Below are 20,267 nucleotides of genomic sequence, written 5' to 3'. Positions count from 1 at the left end.
CTCTCTCTCTCTCTCTCTCTCTCTAACCCAAACTGTTGTATATTTCATAGTTTTTCATTTTGTAGCTATAGGATTACTCTGTTTATTTTATAGCCTTTTTGCTTTTTGTCCTGGAAAAAAATGGATTCACGCAACACACAAAGGCCCAAACCCAAAGCTAACACATGTTGTGACTTACATTTTATTGCTTTAACAAGACAAGCTGTACTACAAACAGCTGTACTTTTTTAGATTTTATGAGACTTTATTAAGTTTTGCTTACTATGTGATACAATCAGAAAACACACCTGAAGGCACTACTGTGTAGTCACATTTTAAAAGAATAAGTGGTTCCTATACAAGTGTTTTTTATATACGCTACATGCAATAAAAACACAATGCCTTATAACATCGGGAATTCGTTGTGAAAGGATTTTTTTTCTTTTTTGACATAAGTGGTGCAAGGGTATAGAAGATTAATCGAAAATGGTTGGAAGTGCACACTCTTGCGTGTCAAGTAGTCAGCAGCTTACCTAGGGGACAAGAAGCGGAAAGCAAAACTCTGCTGTGTGCGCTCTCTACTTCCTTTACAGTCCTCTTGTTCTAATGTTTTTCTGCCACTAACGCAAATGTTGTCTCTCCTTTACCCGGGCATATAACTGCTGTTCTGGTGTTTGGGATTTGGTTATCATTGGGGCGGATGCAGTGTGCTGCGTGCTGGATTGGGCGATGGCACAGTGGCCTTTCCATCCATCATGGTTACAATAATATGTTTATCAGCGACCCGAAACACACAGCCACGGCAGCTAAGGAGTGGCTCCGCAAGAAGTATCTCAAGGTCCTGGAGTGGCCTAGCCAGTCTTCAGACCAGACAAGTTTTATAATCCAGCATCTTAATGTTTTAGAGATGTGTTTTGTGATTGTGTTGTTTTTTTTTCTCTGTAAAGGCATGCTTGTAATTATGTTTAATACAAATATTTTCTTTGTATAGATGACCCAACAGACGCAGACCTGTGGGTGCTGAACAGCTGCACTGTGAAAAACCCTGCAGAGGACCACTTCAGAAACTCAATCAAGTACTGACAAACACAAAATGTCCACACAAACACTTTGTCTTCTGTTTTTGTGTATGTTCCCAGTAGAAAAGAGGTTTAAAAATTCCCTCCATATATTGTTGTGGAAAAAATCCTTCAGGACTAATTTGATTGTATGAACAGTGGTGAAAACAAGTATTTGATACACGGCCGATTTTTAAGGTTTTCCTACTTACAAAGCGTGTAGAGGTCTGTAATTTTTCTCATAGGTGCACTTGGTAACAAAAGGTAACAAAAATCCAGAAAATCACATTGTATGATTTTTAAATAATTAATTTGAATTTTACTGGATGACATAAGTATTTGATCACCTACCAACGAGTAAGAATTCTGTCTCTCACAGACCTGTTAGTTTTTCTTTAAAAAGCCCTCCTGTTCTCCGCTCATTACCTGTGTCGACTGCACCTGTTTGAACTCGTTACCTGTATAAAAGACGCCTGTCCACACACTCAAACAGACTCCAACCTCTCCACAATGGCCTAGACCAAAAAGCTGTGTAAGGCCATCAGGGATGGAATTGTAGACCTTCACAAGGCTGGGATGGGCTACAGGACAATAGGCAAGCAGCTTGGTGAGAAGGCAAAAACTACTGCCGCAATTATCCGAAAATGGAAGAAGTTCAAGATAATGGTCAATCTCCCTCAATCTAGGGCTCCATGCAAGATATCACCTTGTGGGGCATCACTGATTAAAAGGAAGGTGAAGGACTATACAGCAGGACCCGGTCAATGACCTGCAGAGAGCTGGGACGGCCTAGTGTGTTACACCAGGCCGTCATGGATTAAAATCCTGCAACACACGCAAGGTCTCCCTGCTCAAGCCAGCGCATGTTGAGACCTGTCTGACGTTTGCCAATGACCATCTGGATGATCCAGAGAAGGAATGGTAGAAGGTCATGTGCTCTGATGAGACAAAAATAGAGCTTTTTGGTCTAAACTCCACTCACTTTGTTTGGAAGAAGGGTGAGTACAACCCCAAGAACACCATTCCAACCATGAAGCATGGAGGTGGAAACATCATTCTTTGGGGATGTTTTTCCTCAAAGGGGACAGGATGACTAAACCATGTTGAGGGGAGGGGCCATGTATCGCAAGATCTTGCCCAACAACCTCCTTCCCTCAGTAAGAACATTTAACATGGGTCGTGGCTGGATCTTCCAGCATGACAGCGACCCAAAACACAGAGCCAGGGCAGCTAAGGAGTGGCTCCGTAAGAAGCATCTCAAGATCCTGGAGTGGCCTCGCCTGTCTCCAGACCTGAACCCAATAGAAAATCTTTAGTGGGAGCGGAAATTCTGTATTGACCTGAAGGTCTATGGAGGAGTGGGCCAAAATCCCTGCTGCAGAGTGTGCAAATCTACAGGAAATGTATGATCTCTGGAATTGCAAACAAAGGTTTCTTTACCAAATATTAAGTTCTGCTTTTCTGATGTATCAAATACTTATGTCATGCAATAAAATTATTATTATTATTATTTTTTTAAATCATACAATGGGATTTTCTGGATTTTTCTTTTAGATTCCGTTTCTCACAGTTGAAGTGTACCTATGATAAAAAATTAGACACCTACGTGCTTCGTAATTAGGAAAACCTGCAAAATCAGCAAATACTTGTTCTCACCACTGTAAGTATCAGAAAAACCCACAAACAAATTAATTTTTCATACCAATCAAGACGTAACGAATATGAGACGAATAACATGAAAAGTAATTTAGGTCCTGGAATATGTTGTGTGTCCGTGGGTCATTTTTTTCCGCTTGTTGTCCCATGTCAGTTTCTACCTACTCACTGTTCAACTGGTCTCTCACTTCACTATTGAAACACACACTGGGAGTAAGGGGAAAATAGAGATATTTGCATAAATACAGATATTTGCATACCTAAAAGACAAATTATGCTAGAAACTGTTTTGCATTTTGATTAATTTCCATTCATCAAGGGCACACACACACTGGCGGGTATGTGCTTGTGTGTTAGTGAGAGAGGACCATATGTAACAATCAGTATTTTGCTATTGAAAAATGTTTTAAGGTTAATTCCAGCTCAGAACTCTGAATAATAATAATGGCAGAAATCAGATGCTAGAGTAATATTTTTAAATGATAATAGTGACTGTTAATGTATCCACTATTATCAGATATTTACATTTCTAAACACTCCACCCCTGTATGAGGTTAAACAAAGTATGTATACGTATTTGTTTTGCTAGTTGTGGCATTTGGTGTAACTTAGTCTGCTTTACATTTACCCGAACAATTGGCTCAAGCCTGTCTCTAGGGGCCATTGGATGAACTGCATGTTAGCCCGCCTCTACTCTGGCTACTGTTGCTCAAATCACACAACAGAAAAAGCTTACATAGTAAAGTGTCATCAAATGAATTAACTTCAAAACCTGTTTATTTAATATAGGAATATATGTATCTACACAGTATATTAGTAAAGATTAGATTAGTAAAGTAAAGATTTCAAAAGCAACTTAAATTATGAGTGAATGAATAACTTTGGTAGGCTTTGATTTTCCTTCTCAAATAAATCTTTCACAACTGCTAGCAATTTTTAAAGCATTGGGTTTTAAATTACATCACAAATGATGCTATGTTTCACAAATTCTTCATAGTGCCCATCTTAATCTCTTTTCCAAGTTCATAATTGTATTTAGAAGTTGTACCAGTGTAGGTTTAAGTGGTTTAATTAAAAAAAATAAGTATTTGTGTTGTTCTGCACATTGCTGCAGCTCCTCTTTTTACCATGTGTGTTGAGCTCTCTGTTTTAGCTACAGAGTGAGACATCTCGCTTCTGTTCAATATTACAGTATCATGTGGTAACAAAGTGACACACGTTTACACCGAAGTAAAGGCTGCAGAGCAGTTTGTGAACAATGTTTTCTGTATGGATAGCAAGTTCCTTTGGAGTGGACTTTGGGCTTTTTTCACTTTGTAAACCTATAAGGTGCACAACAAGATATATAACACAATAAAGGAAAGGGAAAAAGCCAAAAAGCATAATATGAGCACTTTAACTAATTAATTAGTTTACTAATTTAGAGCTGAAAGTACCTTGATTAATTGATTTGCTGATCAACTGATTGACCAAATATTAATCAACAGATATTTTGATAATTGTTAAGTCACTTAAAGCAAAAATAGGCCAAACAATAACTGTTTCCATCTTATTTGGCGCATATAGTGATAGAGCAGGTAGGGATGGTTGGGCAAATTTCAATATTACATTGTGGGCCTTGGGTAGCCCACCTGGTAGAGCACGCGCCCATATATAGAGGTTCATTCCTCAACGCAGTGGCCGCAGGTTTGACTCCGACCTGCAGCCATTTGCTGCATGTCCTTCCCCAGCTCCTCTTTCATGTCTTCAGCTGTCAAATAAAATTAAAGGCCTAAAATGCTCAAAAATGATCTTAAAAAAACGTTTCATAGACGCCAAGATAAGAGAAAATAATATACAAATGAAGTGGTAATAAAAATAACTATTTTACCAGAGTGAATGAGTTAGACTAGATATTGTTTGGGTTGTTAAAACCTCAAAACAAAGGAAGCATTAAGTTCCATGGTCAGAGCTCTTAAGAGTAGTGTCTACATTTAAACACCTTCAAACCCTCCAGCACTGCTGTCTGACATGTTTGAATTGACAAATGGAAATTTGTAGTTGGTTGGTTCTTTTTAGAGAAATTGAATTGGAACTTGTATCAAAATATAACAGTTTCAAGGGTGAATTATTTTACTTTGCCAACTTCATCATTGCAATCTTCCTGTCCTTTCTGCTAAAGCCTTCTCTTTATGCTAGCTTTTTCTTTGACTCTTTTTGTCATGCCAATTTTTATGCAAAGAATTTTTTCAATTGAAACTCACAAAATAATAACACACTTCAGGACTTTAAAAATGTCTTCCGTGTTGATGCCAGTTTTTCTTTGACTGGAAATTACCCAGCTGTAATGCTAATGCAATTAATGCTCTATTCATTGGAAGGGACACACACGCACACACACACACACACACACACACACACACACACACACACACAGAGGAATGTGAGAACATTTTTTTTCCTTTCATCACTTGCTGCTTGCATGATGGTAACACAAAATGAGGGGGTGCAGGATCAAAGCGAATCCCAATGCCCACTTCAGTTTTTTTTAATCCCCCCTATTTTTCTTTGGCTCACTTCATATGATCGACAGAAAGAATAGAATGAGAGAAGGAGGCTGGCACACGGGCTGCCTCGCGCCCAGTCACACGCTGGCCGTGAGGCCTGCACCTCCTGGTACCACAAAACACTCAAATGAACACACCCATTTGCACAGGCTGGGGCCTCATATCTAGTGGTCCTTAAATGTTTTTCAGTTTGTTCAGTATTTTTTTTTTAAATCAACGTTTAAAAAAGAATCTTACATCTAAATCCTAACTATAGATAAGTCTTAGGCCGTTTGTTTGAGTAGGGTAAAAGTTCATGTTTACCAGCAGCAGATATACGAACAAGTTGACATGCAATGGCAGATGTGGTATAGCTGGATACAGACTATAAAAGGTCCAAATAAGAAGATAAACAATAATTGTATGCAGTGTCTGTTTACTAGTTATAAGTCATAAGCTGCCGATAGTCGCCGGATGACTCCAATTTCTAAACACAGCCATGCTGAGAAATAGTTTTGTGGAGCTGAAAGTCTTAATTAGCTTTGTATAAACTCATTTGGCAACGGCTCGAATGTAACTGACGCTCATTAATATAAAAAAACGTTACACACTAAAGCTTTAAGATCAGGGCAGCGGAACAGAGAGTAAGGTGGTAGTAAATGTACAGTGTGGGTTTTGGTTTGTCTATAAATAAATGTTGCAGCTCATCAAGACCTACATTTGAGTCTGTGGTTCATAATTGTCAGGTGGAGAAACCTAGGTCTGGTCTGTTTAACACAGTTACATTAATTACACAATAACACCTTTAGATATGGAGTCTTTAACGTTGTATAAGTCAAGGACCCCTTATCTGAGAGAGGGGTGGACCAGGGACCCCCTACTACATTTTTGAATCAAATTTAAGCAATATGTTTAACTGGACCTACAATAAAAGCCTTTATATTAGTGCTGTCAGTTAACGAGTTATTAACGGCGTCAACTTTTTATCGCAAGATTACTTTTTCTTTTTGGCCTAGCAAACTTTTTTTTACACACACTGTTGCAAGAACTAGTAACGTTACAAAAACTACAACACCACACGGGATCTAGCTAGACCGGAAATAAAACAGGAACGTTGAACATACTGTACACGTGACAGTGAATCCTTCAAATGAACTGTATTTATAATATATGATTCATTTGATAATTCAGACGATGGTCTTGTACCGAATACGTTGCCTATTACATTTATTTTTTTGCAAGTTAGACAGTGTGCAGCAGTTTCTTTGCAACTTTTGACCTACTTATCCCCCTCCCACGCACCTGTCTCATGTTTTAGATGTGCAAAGTATTGTTCTGTACTAAATCAACTTTAAAAAGATTGGTGGTAAATTTGGTGGCCCCCCTGCAGTATCTCTGAGGACCCCCTGTTGAAGATCTCTGTTAAAAACACCTTGTACTTGAAATTCTCATGCCGTCCCATTCGTGTGTGTGTATTAGCATGTAAAACAAATAATCCCAGTGGCATGTGGGACGTTATGTACAACCAATACACACATGGTCACAGAAGTCACAATCAGTGTCCCTGTAAATGAGTTGAGGGGTTTAAAATAGAAGCACTGGGGCTTTAAGCAGTCTTCTATCGTGGTTTGAAGAGACACAGTGAAAAGACAGTTTATTACTTCTGGAGAGCTGGGGCTTAGTTGGCATCCATGCCAAGTGTGTGGGATAAAGGGTTGTATTTGTGTATGAAATTTGTCAGGTGGATATATGCCCAGGCAGCTTGTGGGAGAGTGTGTGTGTGTCTGTGTGTCTGTGTGTGTTGTTTTGGGTTACCCTTTTAGAGAATACTAGCAAATGCAAATGGAGTGTATACATTCTGTATTGCATTGAAGAAACAACAGTTGTTGATTGGTCCTCAAGATGAAAACTAAGTTTACTTTTGAATCTGCATTTGTGTGTGTGCACAGCATGTGAGTTTCTCTTTGTGTAAGCAGAACTAAGCACACATGAGTTTTGTTGGGGTTTAGGTAGACTAAAGTTAGACTTGGACATTTGTGTTTTGCTCAAAGTTCAGGATCAGGTTTGTTGATCAGAATCAGAAATACTTTATTGATCCCCGAAGGGAAACTCTGAGTTACAGTTGCACAAATAGTATAAATATCAGAATAGAAATATAAATAAAGAAATATAAGGAGTGTGGATATGTACGGTATATGTACGGTATATGTAATCTGTGATTATTACAATTATACAAAAATAATCCAGTACATTAATTTGTTTATGTAATAATTCATGTTTTGTGGTGCTGCTTTTGAACTCAGCATTTGGGAAAAGAAACTGGTTTGTATAATTTTGTTCAGCATGCAGGGGTGAATCTGTTTGTGGAAAATGGGATTCCTTCCAGCTTTTTTTTTTTTTTTTTGAAGTGATGGTGTGCCCTGCTGTTCACTCCTTTAGTAGGAACACACTAAGTACCATAAACTGCTAATAGAGCATCTTCTGAATGCAAAAAAATCAATTAGTATGGATATTTGCATGTGCGTTTGTTTTAAATGTCGAAATCTATAGCGTGATTCAATGTCAGAGACCTCTCAAATCAATGAATGCAGATAGCATTGAAGAAACCGTTGCTCAACAGCATGTAATTAAAACTGCTCTGTGTGTGTGTGTGTGTGTGTGTGTGTGTGTGTGTTTAGGATTTTTCCACTGGCGGTCTCTAGTAATTTGTATGGTCAAGGGAATATGTGCTTAACAAATTAGAACCCAATTTTGAGTTGTGTACTTCCGTTTTCAAAAATAAGCCTATTCTGACATATGTACATTCATTTCATATAATTTTGATATTCATGAACCAACCCTTACAGAAAAAAATCATTAATGTTAATTCGAAAAGGGATACACAACAAACTCTTGGAAGAAGTCCAAAGTGTATGTGCTTTGCTTTTACTGTGTATTTATAACAGATGTGCCGGGTGATGAATATATATTATGGCCCTCGGCAACAGGACAGTCTATTGTTGGCTCAGGATGGACTTGGAATAAGTTGCTTTACAAATTTAGGAACATTGATTGTAGGCCAGATGCTGCCAAATGTGTTTTGGATAACTGAGCTGCTTTACACAGAGGGTATAGGCCTACACATCATGTCACAGGATAAAAAAGATCTTGTGTAATGGTTGAATGTTAGTATTTTAAAAAACGTCAGAAGGACAGATAAGTTAAACATACTCTATATTTTGTATCACTGAATACCAAACTAAATTCCAGACAAAGAGGAAATCTCACATGTAAAAGATTTCTTCAACGTCCAATGTGGTTTTGACTTTTTTAATGAAATATTCATATTGGACGTGGTGATTATGCACCATAGCCCATGACGGCAGCTGTTGATTAGTAAGATGTCATTGTCCACTGAAGTGGGGCAAGTCATTTTATGTCATGTATTTGTGACCACATATTTACCAGAAGCAAAGATCATGCTTGGCAAACATTATTAAAGTGAAAATCCAACCTGACAGGAAATGTACTTATGCTATTCAACAACCCTAGTTTTCCATCCTACGCCTGTGAACATGAACTTTTTCCAAAACTGAGAATTCAGAGAACCGAGGCCGCAATCTGTCAGATGGCAAATCTTTCAAATGACAAAACCTGAGCTGCCCCATTAATAATGGATCCAAAACTGATTTCACCAACCATGTACACTGCGCACACACACACACTTTTCAAGAATCATACATTGCTTTATGGTCAAGTGTTTTAGTTTTTGCAGTGCATATAATACGTGGAGCTGTTTATTTTGGCTTTTCCGCATGTTGTTTTAAGTGACTGGCATTAAGGCCTTAGATGTTTTCTTTTCATTGTGGAGCTGACGGTGATATATAAACAATCTGAAATCTGCAGTAACCTTTGCTGAGTTGTTTACTAAGGGCAGTTGTTTTATGTTTGTGTTCACCCAGTCCAGCAGACACACAGGCATGGATTTCTAGTTGACTGGACGGACATGCACGTGTGTGTGTGTGCGCGTACACACACACACACACACACACACACACACACACACACACACACACACACACACACACACACACACACACACACACACACACACACACACACACACACTGAACTAACTTTGTGCCTGGGGCCGGTTTTAGTACAACCCAGGGATTGGCATTTAGTCTGTCAGTTCTGCAGGGCATTAGCCTACATTTTTGGGGTACACACAGACACAAACACAGTCAGGGAGAGACAGACTGACATACACAGAGGAGAAATAGACACATAGACTGAGAGGGGAGGTAAAGCGAGTGAAGCAGAGTTGAGCCCAGGGCTGTATGAGAACCACGCCAAGGCCGGGGCTGGCCAGTATGCGACCTTGCTTTTAACACGTGTTCTTCTGCATAGGAAGACTGTTAGACTGTACTCGTTTGTATTTTTCCTTTTGTTCAATTTGATTTAATTCATTGTCATTTATTTAGCATGTGCCAGCACTTTTACGACACAAGGTTTTCACAGTGACGACCTGCACTCCTCTACATGTAGAACAGGTTTACTGACCTAACTCCTGTGTAGATTAAACCTCATGAGCCAGTGTAAAATGCACCAGGTTATTAGCAGTTTTGTTGTGTTCTTCTGTTTTTCTACCATGTTCTACTCCTACATTGTGTTTTTCCATAATGGAATTTTACCATCTTTGTGATGGTAAGGTGAAACCCCTTGAGTTGCCATTAAGTATGAAGTGAGTAGTCAAAACATGCATTCTTTTCAGTTGTCCTCAACAATGCAGCCCTGTCCGATCTGTGATTAATTCAGACTGTAAAGACCTTAAGACTGGACTCTGTGCTCATTTCAAATGTACAGATGCTATTGCTGCTGAGTACTATATTCAGCCATGTTCTTCCGTGTCTCAATCTACATCTGTATGATATTTCATGAGTTGCTGCCAGTGCTGTGGTGAACTTTTTACCGTTAAATAATTTTTCAGCAGCTGTAAACGGCATTTGAAGGTGTTAGATCTATTAGCTGCTCAAGATGCAGACATGTGCCCAACCTGGATAATTCACTACAGGGCTGGAAGTTCTCTGGCTCTGTTAGCCCCCCCCCAAGGGTAGCTCCAGCTTTGATCTAACTAACATTAACATGAACCTGTTAACAGGACTATTAGCAATTATCAGGTCAGTATCGTAGCGTTTTAGATCTAACACACTTATCCTTTAAAATCAAGTACCTGCTGTCAGACTATACTTTGGGACTTTAGTCTCTGCTTAACCTAAGAGATTAAACCAGAACAACAGTCAAACCCAATTTTGTGCAAAGAGTGCTGAAAATAAATTAACAGTCTTACCTTTTTTTAAGCTTGTTTATCAGAAAAGGTGAAAGGCAATGCAGGCATTATAAAGGATGAATGTATTTTGATGAAAGGCTAATAATGTTTAAACCCTTGTTCCTAACGGACTTGACTTTTATCAGCTTCTATCTTCTGTCCTCTTCTGTCCTCATTTCCACAGCAGGTGAGGAGTATTTTGTACAGCTCTAGTAATGGAATGTAAGCTCAGAGGTTGTACTGTTATCTGGTTACTGTTGGTACAGAATATTAATATGCATGTACTGAGAAATCTGCGTATATTTCAACAAGTATGTTTCAACAAGCGATGTATATATTATTTTTAGGTTAAATCCAGGCCCTCCACTGTTTGGGATTTTGACTTAAAGAACACAGTGGCAGGACAAGAAAAAAGCCCAGGATAGTGTGTACACGTTTTAGTGTGACTGCTGGAAACATCACACATACCATAAAGATCCTATTAGTTAAGCCCAACTGCCTGCATCTTCACTATTTTTTAACACTATAAAGACCAACGGTAAAATGTACCCGCCTGGCATTTTAAAATGCGTGCAACTCTGTTATTATTATTGATGATTGCCCATCAGTCCATGACTTTTCCTTAAAGAGGTTTATTAATAGTCTAGTGAGTTACGGGGGTGTGGTATAAAAGGCAAATGATAATAGGATAATTTACACCTAAAAACTGCAGCAGTTTTGCAACCGGTGGAAATTAGGGGTTACAGGACAGAGGTACACCCACACACTCTTTCTCTCTCTCTCTCTCTCTCTCACACACACGCACACACAGAGAGAGAGAGACACACAGCCTTTGCATTCAGAGGGTGCCAGTTATGGAGATTATTAGAGGACCAGCAGACATCTGGACCAATCTAGGATCTGTTGTGATTATTTCAGACAGGTTCTGTGTCCAAGCCAAAGTCTGAGCATCTCTGTGGTTCATATAACTAGAGATGTAATCCATTCTACGTCACATTTGTATGTGCATTTTGATGTTTATATACAGAGTGTATATATGTATATGTGTCTGTGTGTGTTGTTTCTGAATTCCTCTCACAAACAACCTGTCACATCTGTTTTTACAAAGTGAGTTTGAATTCAGGTCTCAGCACAGTATGGGGCTCTTGCATCCAAGTCAGAGTGTGTGTCTGTGTGCGTGCGCACCCGGTGGCATGTTGATAAAATGCTGACCTGCCCACAGTATAGGACTAACGGCTTCTCCCATCATCCAACCTTGTTAAACATGACTTTCCACTGGCTTATGCCATGATTCTGTTTCTGCACGTTTTATGTATAGGCTTACGTGTGTGTACCACAAAAAGGAAAGGTGACTCTTACCCTAGCTGATTTTTAGATAACTAAAATGGATTGAAATTTAATTTAAGAAATTGTGATGCTTACAAAATTAGTTTGAGTTGTTTGGGCTTTTTATACTATATTTGATTTAGGGCTTGCTATTTACATCAAATGATGAATGTTGCAGACATGAAAGATTCTAACAAATGCATGGGTCCTCACGATGTAACTTAGCCTTTCTTTGTCTGAATATAGCCCATTTTACATTTAAAACACATACATGTGCTGTGAGTACACATTGCAAGCTTTCTTCCCTAACCGAGGAAAAATTCTGCAGGAAAACAAACTGATATTTTTCAGCATCCTTATTTTGTTGTGTTACTCTAGGGATGTGTGTGCATGATTGGTCCCATAAATAAATGGCAACATAATCGCAGCCTGTCACATAGTTGCTGCCCTTAAAGATCTTCCTTAACAGCAAATAACTTCCGCCTTTTATCCGTTTAGGCGGCTGGGCTCTTAGGCACCCCACTAGGCTCCAGCCTTTTCACTGATCCCAGATTGTGGATTTAAGCCATAAGAGGTTAAGTTAATATAGGATTGAAGATAAAGGGGGACCTTTCTCCCTGGTGTGTTGAAAGTAACTCAGTTTTGAAAGTTGATTCCCAAGTTAAATTCTGCGTTCTGTAAAGGGATTGCTTTTCTTTTGGTTGATGCGCTTAAAAATATTTCTTATTCGTATCAAAAGACTCAGTGATCATGTTGGCAATTTCAACTATAACTGCAACTGCTATAAGCGTCAAAGTAGGAAGTAACGTATTGGCAGAAAAAGTAGGAAAGTCACACAAGTGTACTGAAGTGTCATGTCTACTTTTGTCATGTTAAGATTTCTTAATGTTATGCCATTGTGTCTCATACTGCAGTTTAAGGTTAGGGCTTTAAACGTGTGCAGCAATGAGTCTGGAAATGAAACCAGCCATCTATAATTGACTTTGGGAGAGAAACGGTGAAAGGGTTGAAAAGACGTGTAGCAGGTGCAGTGTAGAGGGGGAACGTATCCCAGATTTATCTTGCTAACAGACGTTTGTAAATGATTAATATTACAGGGGTTAGGCTGATGCAGTTCAAAATATCTCATAATAGCATAATTCTGCTCTCAAATTATTTTTATGTGATTGGTTATGTTATTTATTTGTTTATTTGTCTTTTATTTTGTCTTTAATATCTAACTGCTCAGGTACTACATTTAAAAACAGTATGTCACAGCCATGTAATGTAGTATTTCCGAGCTGTATTGTTAGATTACCCCTTTCTGACTTATTAAAATATGTACATTTGAGACTGACAGGAAAAAAACAGAGAAAGAAGCCATCATAGAACACTGTGTACATCAGCCCCATGCGTTACGAGAGGATTACCAGTTTTTCATGTTAATAGTCTTCACTCCTGGCAAATCAGTCTCCATGATTTATGATCTTTAAATGAATGAAGGGGTGCTATGTGTATTAAAGATGAGGATTCAACAGACACTCGGATTGAAACAGCTGGAAATGTGTGAATGAGGCTTTACATTTCAAAAGACATTAACCATAGGATACTTTAATAAGGATTCCAGACTTTGTCATTTAAGTATATTTAATTGTTGCATACAACTAATTGGTAACACTTTACTTGAAGGTATCTACATAAGAGTGACATGACACAGTCATGACACATGAACCCTAACCATAACTTATCATGACAAAACCTACTGACACTTACTAAAAGAAGCGTTTTGTCATAAACGTTTATGATTTCATTATATTTCTGACACGTTCATGACAGTGTCATATCACTCTTATGTAGATACCTTCAAGTAAAGTTTAACCAACTCATCTCTTATAAGTGCATGTGTTGTGTTAAAGAGAAGACAACTCTCAGTGAAAGTAAAGTGCCTTCAGTGAACTCAACCTGCATAATGCTAGGTTTGGTCAGGTTCTGGTTGGTTCCCACAGAGCGGTAGCCACAGGAATACAGCTACCCATTAATTCAGTAACACCTAAACTTCAGCTGAACAAGACGTACATTATACGATGGGAACGGTTATATAGCGAGGCCTTTTTAACCACCACATGAAAAACAAAACTAATCTTATTAATACAATGCTGTCATCACATTCTGTCAACCTTCAGACTGTTATTTCAAACAGATATTAATTGTTCCACCACAGCTTTGTTACTCTCTGTCAATAAGGCTGAGTCGCAAAGATTTGTGTTTCCCCAGCAAGATGATTTAAGTCACAGCAATGCAGTATACCCAGGGGCATCTAGATCACACCGCTGATTTCCTCTCAGGCATCACTGACTGACTTGGTCTGTGGGTGTGTGGTGCAATATGTGACAATGACCAGGACGGAGAATTGAAGACGGAGGTAAAAAGAAAAGATAAAGAGTGAAGCAGCAGGGCAGGAGTGCAAGATTGAGAGATGATGTCAGCTGTCAGCTGTAATAAGAAAAGGGTGAAATATGTTGAGATGGGAAGAAGCTGACAGTACAGTGTTGGTTTTGTTTGGCCTATATATATCTTTCTTAGTAGAGAGCTGAACAATAAGGGTTGGTGGTGGTTGCAATGCTCATTACGTTGTTTGGTAAATCTACAATGATTCTTTGGAAAGGATGTTAAAGAGGGTGGAGGTCATGCCCTCGTCAGCTAGTGATGAATCACCTGGCCCTGTCTGTCGCACTCTGCGCATATATGCACACATGGGGGTGTGTGTGTGTAGTCCAGAGATTCATTGATCCGGATCTTAGTGTGTAGTCCGTATGCCATCATCCCTGTCATACAGATAGTGTTCATATTGGACCTTGTTTTTGTTTGGTTAGGTTGTGTATAAAGGATGATTTATTGAATTTCATTTTTATCCTGTTGGTGGTAATTTTGGTCACAGTAATGCACTTTTAACATATTGTATTTTTTTACAGAATACTTCACATGCCATACTGCTAGCACTGCCTCATTAAGTAGTGCTTTAATTCTCTTCTTACTCTTGTGTTCTTTTGGGGTATTTGAATGCTTTGTAGCCACATTATAACCTGGAGTTTCAGTTTTATAGTGCTCAGACAATATGAGCAATACAAAAGTGGGTGTTCCGGATCAATAACACGGAATGCTCCATTTGGTAGGAAGTTATTTCCCTTGATAACCCCCTGCATGTGTGCCTGTGCGCCGATGTGAGTGTGTTTTTTCGCCTTGAGGCATGTGGGAGGCTAGATCTTAGCCTCCCAGGACCCTTCTTGTCACTATTGTGACAAGAAGAGAAATGAAGATGGACACGGACACACACACACACACACACACACACACACACACACACACACACACACACACACACACACACACACACACACACACACACACACACACACACACACACACACACTTGGGCTTGATTAAATTTACAAATTCCTACCTCATTTCTTAACACCTGCTTCATTCTTTCAATCCCCCACTGTTCAGTCTTTTACCTTTTACCTTTCCTCAATACCTCATTTCTTGAATACCTCTAACATGACTTTGTGTGTGGGTGTTGGGCGCAAGGAGAGAAGTTAAACCAGTAGTCAGTAAATGTTTTCTGGTGGTTAAGTTGTTTCTGCTGTTTCAGGTAACCAACCATTTTTTGAGAGTCCAGCGCTGTTGTAGCCCATTGGTAAACATAGAGAGTAAGAGAGCAGTTCCAGTGCTGTGGTGATTGGAGAAAGAAGTTAATTTTCTGCTATGGATTGGACATCAACAATCACACATCATTAATAGTATGGAAGAGTAGAAAAAAAGACTAATAGTGCTAAAATAGAGTACAGATAGAATTAAAGAGGTAGCTATTATTGAGAGAAATCACAGATGCACTCAGAGAGAGAAATACATAGAGATGGAGGCATGGTGGAGCAAAACAGGAAGTGAAGAGTTGTCAGTAAATTGTCAGGCCTGCACAATTAATCCCAGGTTATTGTCTATCATACATTTTTTATTTCCATGTTTAATAATTGCGTCTTACAGTGTTAGAGGTTCAGTCACCAAAACGCCCCATTACAGTTTCATGACAAGTCGCAGCATTAATGGAGAAAACAGAACTGACTGCTCCTATATTTAGATTTACAGTTTCCAAACCATGTTGCCATGGTGATAATAATGGAAAAAGAAAGGACATCTGTTGTTAACTTGAATCAGCAAATGCGTAAACTTCAAAGTTGTCCAAATTAGCATTGTGACGTTATTGGGCTTATGATGTCCTTAATTTCCTTTGGGATAAATAAAGTATCTCTATGTATATCTCATTTTGATGTATGAGATTTTGTCAAATACTAGTGCCCTGGATCTGTTTTAAATATTATTTTTAAGTATAATCAACCAGAGTAGGTGCAACAACAAGCCATGACAATCCAATTAATTTTAGTGCTTGTAAACGTGTTACTTGATTACTTTCCAGAGATGAAATATTTGATTTATTATGTATTAAAATGACTTAAGGATGTATCTATGTGGTGTAATCTGTGAAACTAAGACCAATCATCTAATAATGTTTTTAGGAAAAACAATTGCTTTTTTCATAGTCATATAGGCTTAGTGTAACCTAGACCGGTACAGTAACTGATGCACACCAATTAAAAAACTAATTTAAGCACTTTTAATTTTTCTGAATTTACATGGTTATGCATTAGGCTAAACTAGTAGATTAGTGTTTTTAGAGATTACAAGAAATCCTTTAATTTGTCAGGTATTAAGGGCTTCATTGGACCTTGTCCAGCTACAGATTCACTAACCACGCGCTACTAAGACACAACAATGGATGCCTTTATAAAATTAATGGTTTTCCTACAACAAGGAAACACTTTGTATCACTTAAATTTAACAAAATATGTCTGTGGGCTCTTAGCATGCAACAAATTGAAGGCAAAACTGATAACCTTGATGCCTTGGTAACACTGTTCTCATCTTTTGCTGCAATAAGGCACACTTTATTTAATTTTCAGCTGAAGAGAGTGTGTGAGATAAAGACAAATTACAGGGTAGAGATAGAAATATGGATGAAATGTAGGAGTAAACGAGAGTAGGTTTATTTTGCTCCCAATTAATGAAAGCAGAGGATCCACCAGAGTCATTTCTATTCCAGTTTAATTAGTTTACATATTACAAGCAAGTAACATGTTCCTCATTTGGGAGTAGTTAAAGAGTTGGTGAAGGAGCTAGAGGGAAGAGACAGGTGGATGTTGATGAGTTTTCAGGTGCTCTGGCTATCTCCTGCAGGTAATCTTTCTCCCAGCAGGTGATGATAGGCTTTCAGAAGGTCACACCATTACTTCTCTCTGTCTGTCACGCTCTCCCTCATATCAAGTGACTCCAGTTTTCAACTACTGAGAACTTTTGCCATGTCATTGTCTCTTTGGCTTTACAGTTCACATCCCTGGGCCAATGAGATATTGTTGTATGTATTGACAACCTGTCTGCACTGGAAAGCCCCGAGAGCCTTGTCCGGGTTGTCTAAGAATAATTATTTACAGCTACAGTCCAAAAGATGTTATATAATTGTATAACATTTCCTTAAGGCTGTTTTATGGTTCTGTGAAGGCTCCACGCAGCGCTTTTGCCATAGCCTACTGTACGTAAGCACCCTGATGGTTACACTTGTGCGTTGGTGTGTGCGTCAAACTGGCGTGTGTGTGTGGGGAGTGTGTGGTAGAGCAAAGGAAAGTGTGAGAGTGACGGTGATTAGCTTCGGCGTGAGTACCGACTCGAGAGTCACAGTGAGTAAAAACAAAGGGTCTCCTCTGTGCTTTCTGACCAATTTCATGTTGTTTATGGAGAAGTAGAACCAGGAGATGAGTCGGGGGAAATGCAACGTTTCAAAGCCACGGCCGAGTGATGTGCGTCGCCGTGACATGTAATTGCATTTTTTGAAAGGTGCACGTCAGGCTACGGCGTTGAGTCTGGCGTAGGTTTGTTTCTTAACGTACCTACGCACATATCGACACACGTAGCAACAGCGTCGGTTTTACACAGAAGTATAAAACAGCCTTTAAAATGCTCTAACAAATTAGCACGTTCACAGTTTGTAAAAGCACAGGGGTGTCATTTTGCTACATAGGCCATATGTGTAATTTTAAAGCAGTGATTTAAAGGCTTTATACATAATTCACTGTAATCCGATTCAGGAGAGGACTATGAATCTCATAAGCACCTCATTAGGACTTGCATTGCAACAGGGAGATGATGGGGAGGGGAAGAAAAGATTGGGAGACAGAAGGAAATGAAGGGAGTAAAGCTCAGTTCAAGCCTGAACTGAGATCTGTAGTTTATTTTTTTTTCCTTTCAGCTTGCAAAGAGAAAATTGTGATGCATATTTTTTGTTCATCAAGGGACGGCTCCAGGATGATGATTGTCTTTAAACTTTTGATAGGCATCCTATATTAATATTAACACACCTATAATCACAGTAGAACAAAACCAAAAAGAACAGAAAATGCTACCAAATTCATGTAGTTGCATCTTTTGTAAGATTGTTGCACAGGGCAGCTCCAAACTGAACATGTGAATCTGGATTAATCTGTTTGTTGGAGCATTTCTGGAGAAGTAGAGGCATTCTGAAGCTTTAAAATGCCATCTATATCTACAGTGGTGTGAAAAAGTGTTTGCCCCCTTCCTCATTTCCTGTTCCTTTGCATGTTTGTCACGCTTAAGTGTTTCGGAACATCAAACCAATTTAAACAATAGTCAAGGACAATACAAGTAAACACAATATGCAATTTGTAAATGAAGGTGTTTATTATTACAGGTGAAAAAAAATCCAAACCATCATGGCCCTGTGTGAAAAAGTGATTGCCGCCTAAACCTAATAACTGGTTGGGCCACCCTTAGAAGCAACAACTGCAACCAAGCGTTTGCGATAACGTGCAATGAGGCTTTTACAGCGTCCTGGAGGAATTTTGGCCCACTCATCTTTGCAGAATTTTCCTAATTCAGTTACATTAGAGGAATTTTGAGCATGAACTGCCTTTTTAAGGTCATACCACAACATCTCAATAGGATTCAGGTCAAGACTTTGGCTAGGCCACTCCAAAGTCTTCATTTTGTTTTTCTTCAGCCATTCGGTGGTGGACTTGCTGGTGTGTTTAGGATCATTGTCCTGCTGCAGAACCCAAGTTCGTTTTACCTTGAGTACACGAACAGATGGTCGGACAATCTCCTTCAGGATCTCTTGGTAGACAGCAGAATTCATAGTTCCTTTTATCACGGCAAGTCTTCCAGGTCCTGAAGCAGCAAAACAGCCCCAGACCACCACACTACCACCATCATATTTTACTGTTGGTATAATGTTCTTTTTATGAAATGCAGTGTTCCTTCTACGCCAGATATACTTGGACACACACCTTCCAAAGAGTTCCACTTTTGTCTCATCGGTCCACAGAATGTTGTCCCAAAAGTCTTGGGGATCATCAAGATGTGTTGTGGAGAAATTGAGACGAGCTTTGATGTTCTTTTTGCTCAGCAGTGGTTTTCTCCTTGGAACTCTGCCATGCAGGCCATTTTTGCCCAGTCTTTTCCTGATGGTGGAGGCATGAACGCTGACCTTAACTGAGGCAAGTGAGGCCTGCAGTTCTTTGGACGTCATTGTGGGGTCTTTTGTGACCTCTTGGATGAGTCGTCGCTGCGCTCTTGGGGTAATTTTGGGCGGACGGACACTCCTGGGAAGGTTCACCACTGTTCCATGTCTTCGCCATTTGTGGATAATGGCTCTCACTGTGGTTTGCTGGATTCCCAAAGCTTTGGAAATGGCTTTATAACCCTTTCCAGACTGAAAGATCTCAATTACTTTCTTTCTAAATTGTTCCTGAATTTCTTTGGGTCTCGGCATGATGTGTAGCTTTTAAGGATCTTCTGGTGGACCTTACTGTGTCAAGCAGCTCCTATTTAAGTGATGCCTTGATTGTGAACTGGTGTGGCAATAATCACACCTGGGTGTGGCTAGAGAAATTGAACTCAGGTGTGGACAACCACAGTTATAGTATGTTTTAACAAAGGGGGCAATCACTTTTTCACACAGGGCCATGATGGTTAGGATTATTTTTCACCTTTAATAATAAACACCTTCATTTACAAATTGCATTTTGTGTTTACTTGTGTTGTCCTTGACTATTGTTTAAATTGGTTTGATGTTCCGAAACACTTAAGTGTGACAAACATGCAAAGGAACAGCAAATGAGGAAGGGGGCAAACACTTTTTCACACCACTGTAAATGTGAGGATTTGCTGCTTTTTCTGTTTTAAATGTATTTAATATATTTGCGTTTTGCACTGTGTAGTGGAACAACACATTTAAAGATGTCCTCTTTGAGTTTTTCATAGACTTAAAAGTAAATTAAAAGTTGAATTGTTATAAAAAAAAATAATAGT

The 20,267-nt window shown here is 39.0% G+C and overlaps 1 protein-coding gene and 1 long non-coding RNA gene across 3 annotated transcripts in view; one reads left to right on the top strand and one right to left on the bottom strand.

The window, feature by feature from the left end:
- cdkal1 (CDK5 regulatory subunit associated protein 1-like 1) overlaps positions 1-20,267 on the top strand; it is a 224,615-nt gene that overhangs the window by 34,378 nt on the left and 169,970 nt on the right. For both annotated transcript variants that reach the window (XM_034873932.1, XM_034873931.1), the window contains one exon: positions 971-1,055. In XM_034873932.1, the coding sequence (XP_034729823.1) occupies positions 971-1,055 (85 nt within the window). The remainder of the gene's footprint in view (positions 1-970; positions 1,056-20,267) is intronic.
- Positions 5,872-13,506, bottom strand: LOC117946088. The gene is made up of 3 exons (XR_004656966.1): positions 13,494-13,506; positions 10,540-10,542; positions 5,872-5,985 (listed from the first exon to the last, which is right to left on the bottom strand). It is a non-coding gene; the product is annotated as an uncharacterized LOC117946088 (long non-coding RNA).

Source organism: Etheostoma cragini, chromosome 6 (genome assembly GCF_013103735.1).
Source record: "Etheostoma cragini isolate CJK2018 chromosome 6, CSU_Ecrag_1.0, whole genome shotgun sequence".
In the NCBI taxonomy this organism is placed as follows: domain Eukaryota; kingdom Metazoa; phylum Chordata; class Actinopteri; order Perciformes; family Percidae; genus Etheostoma; species Etheostoma cragini.
This window is presented reverse-complemented; position numbering and strand designations above follow the sequence as displayed.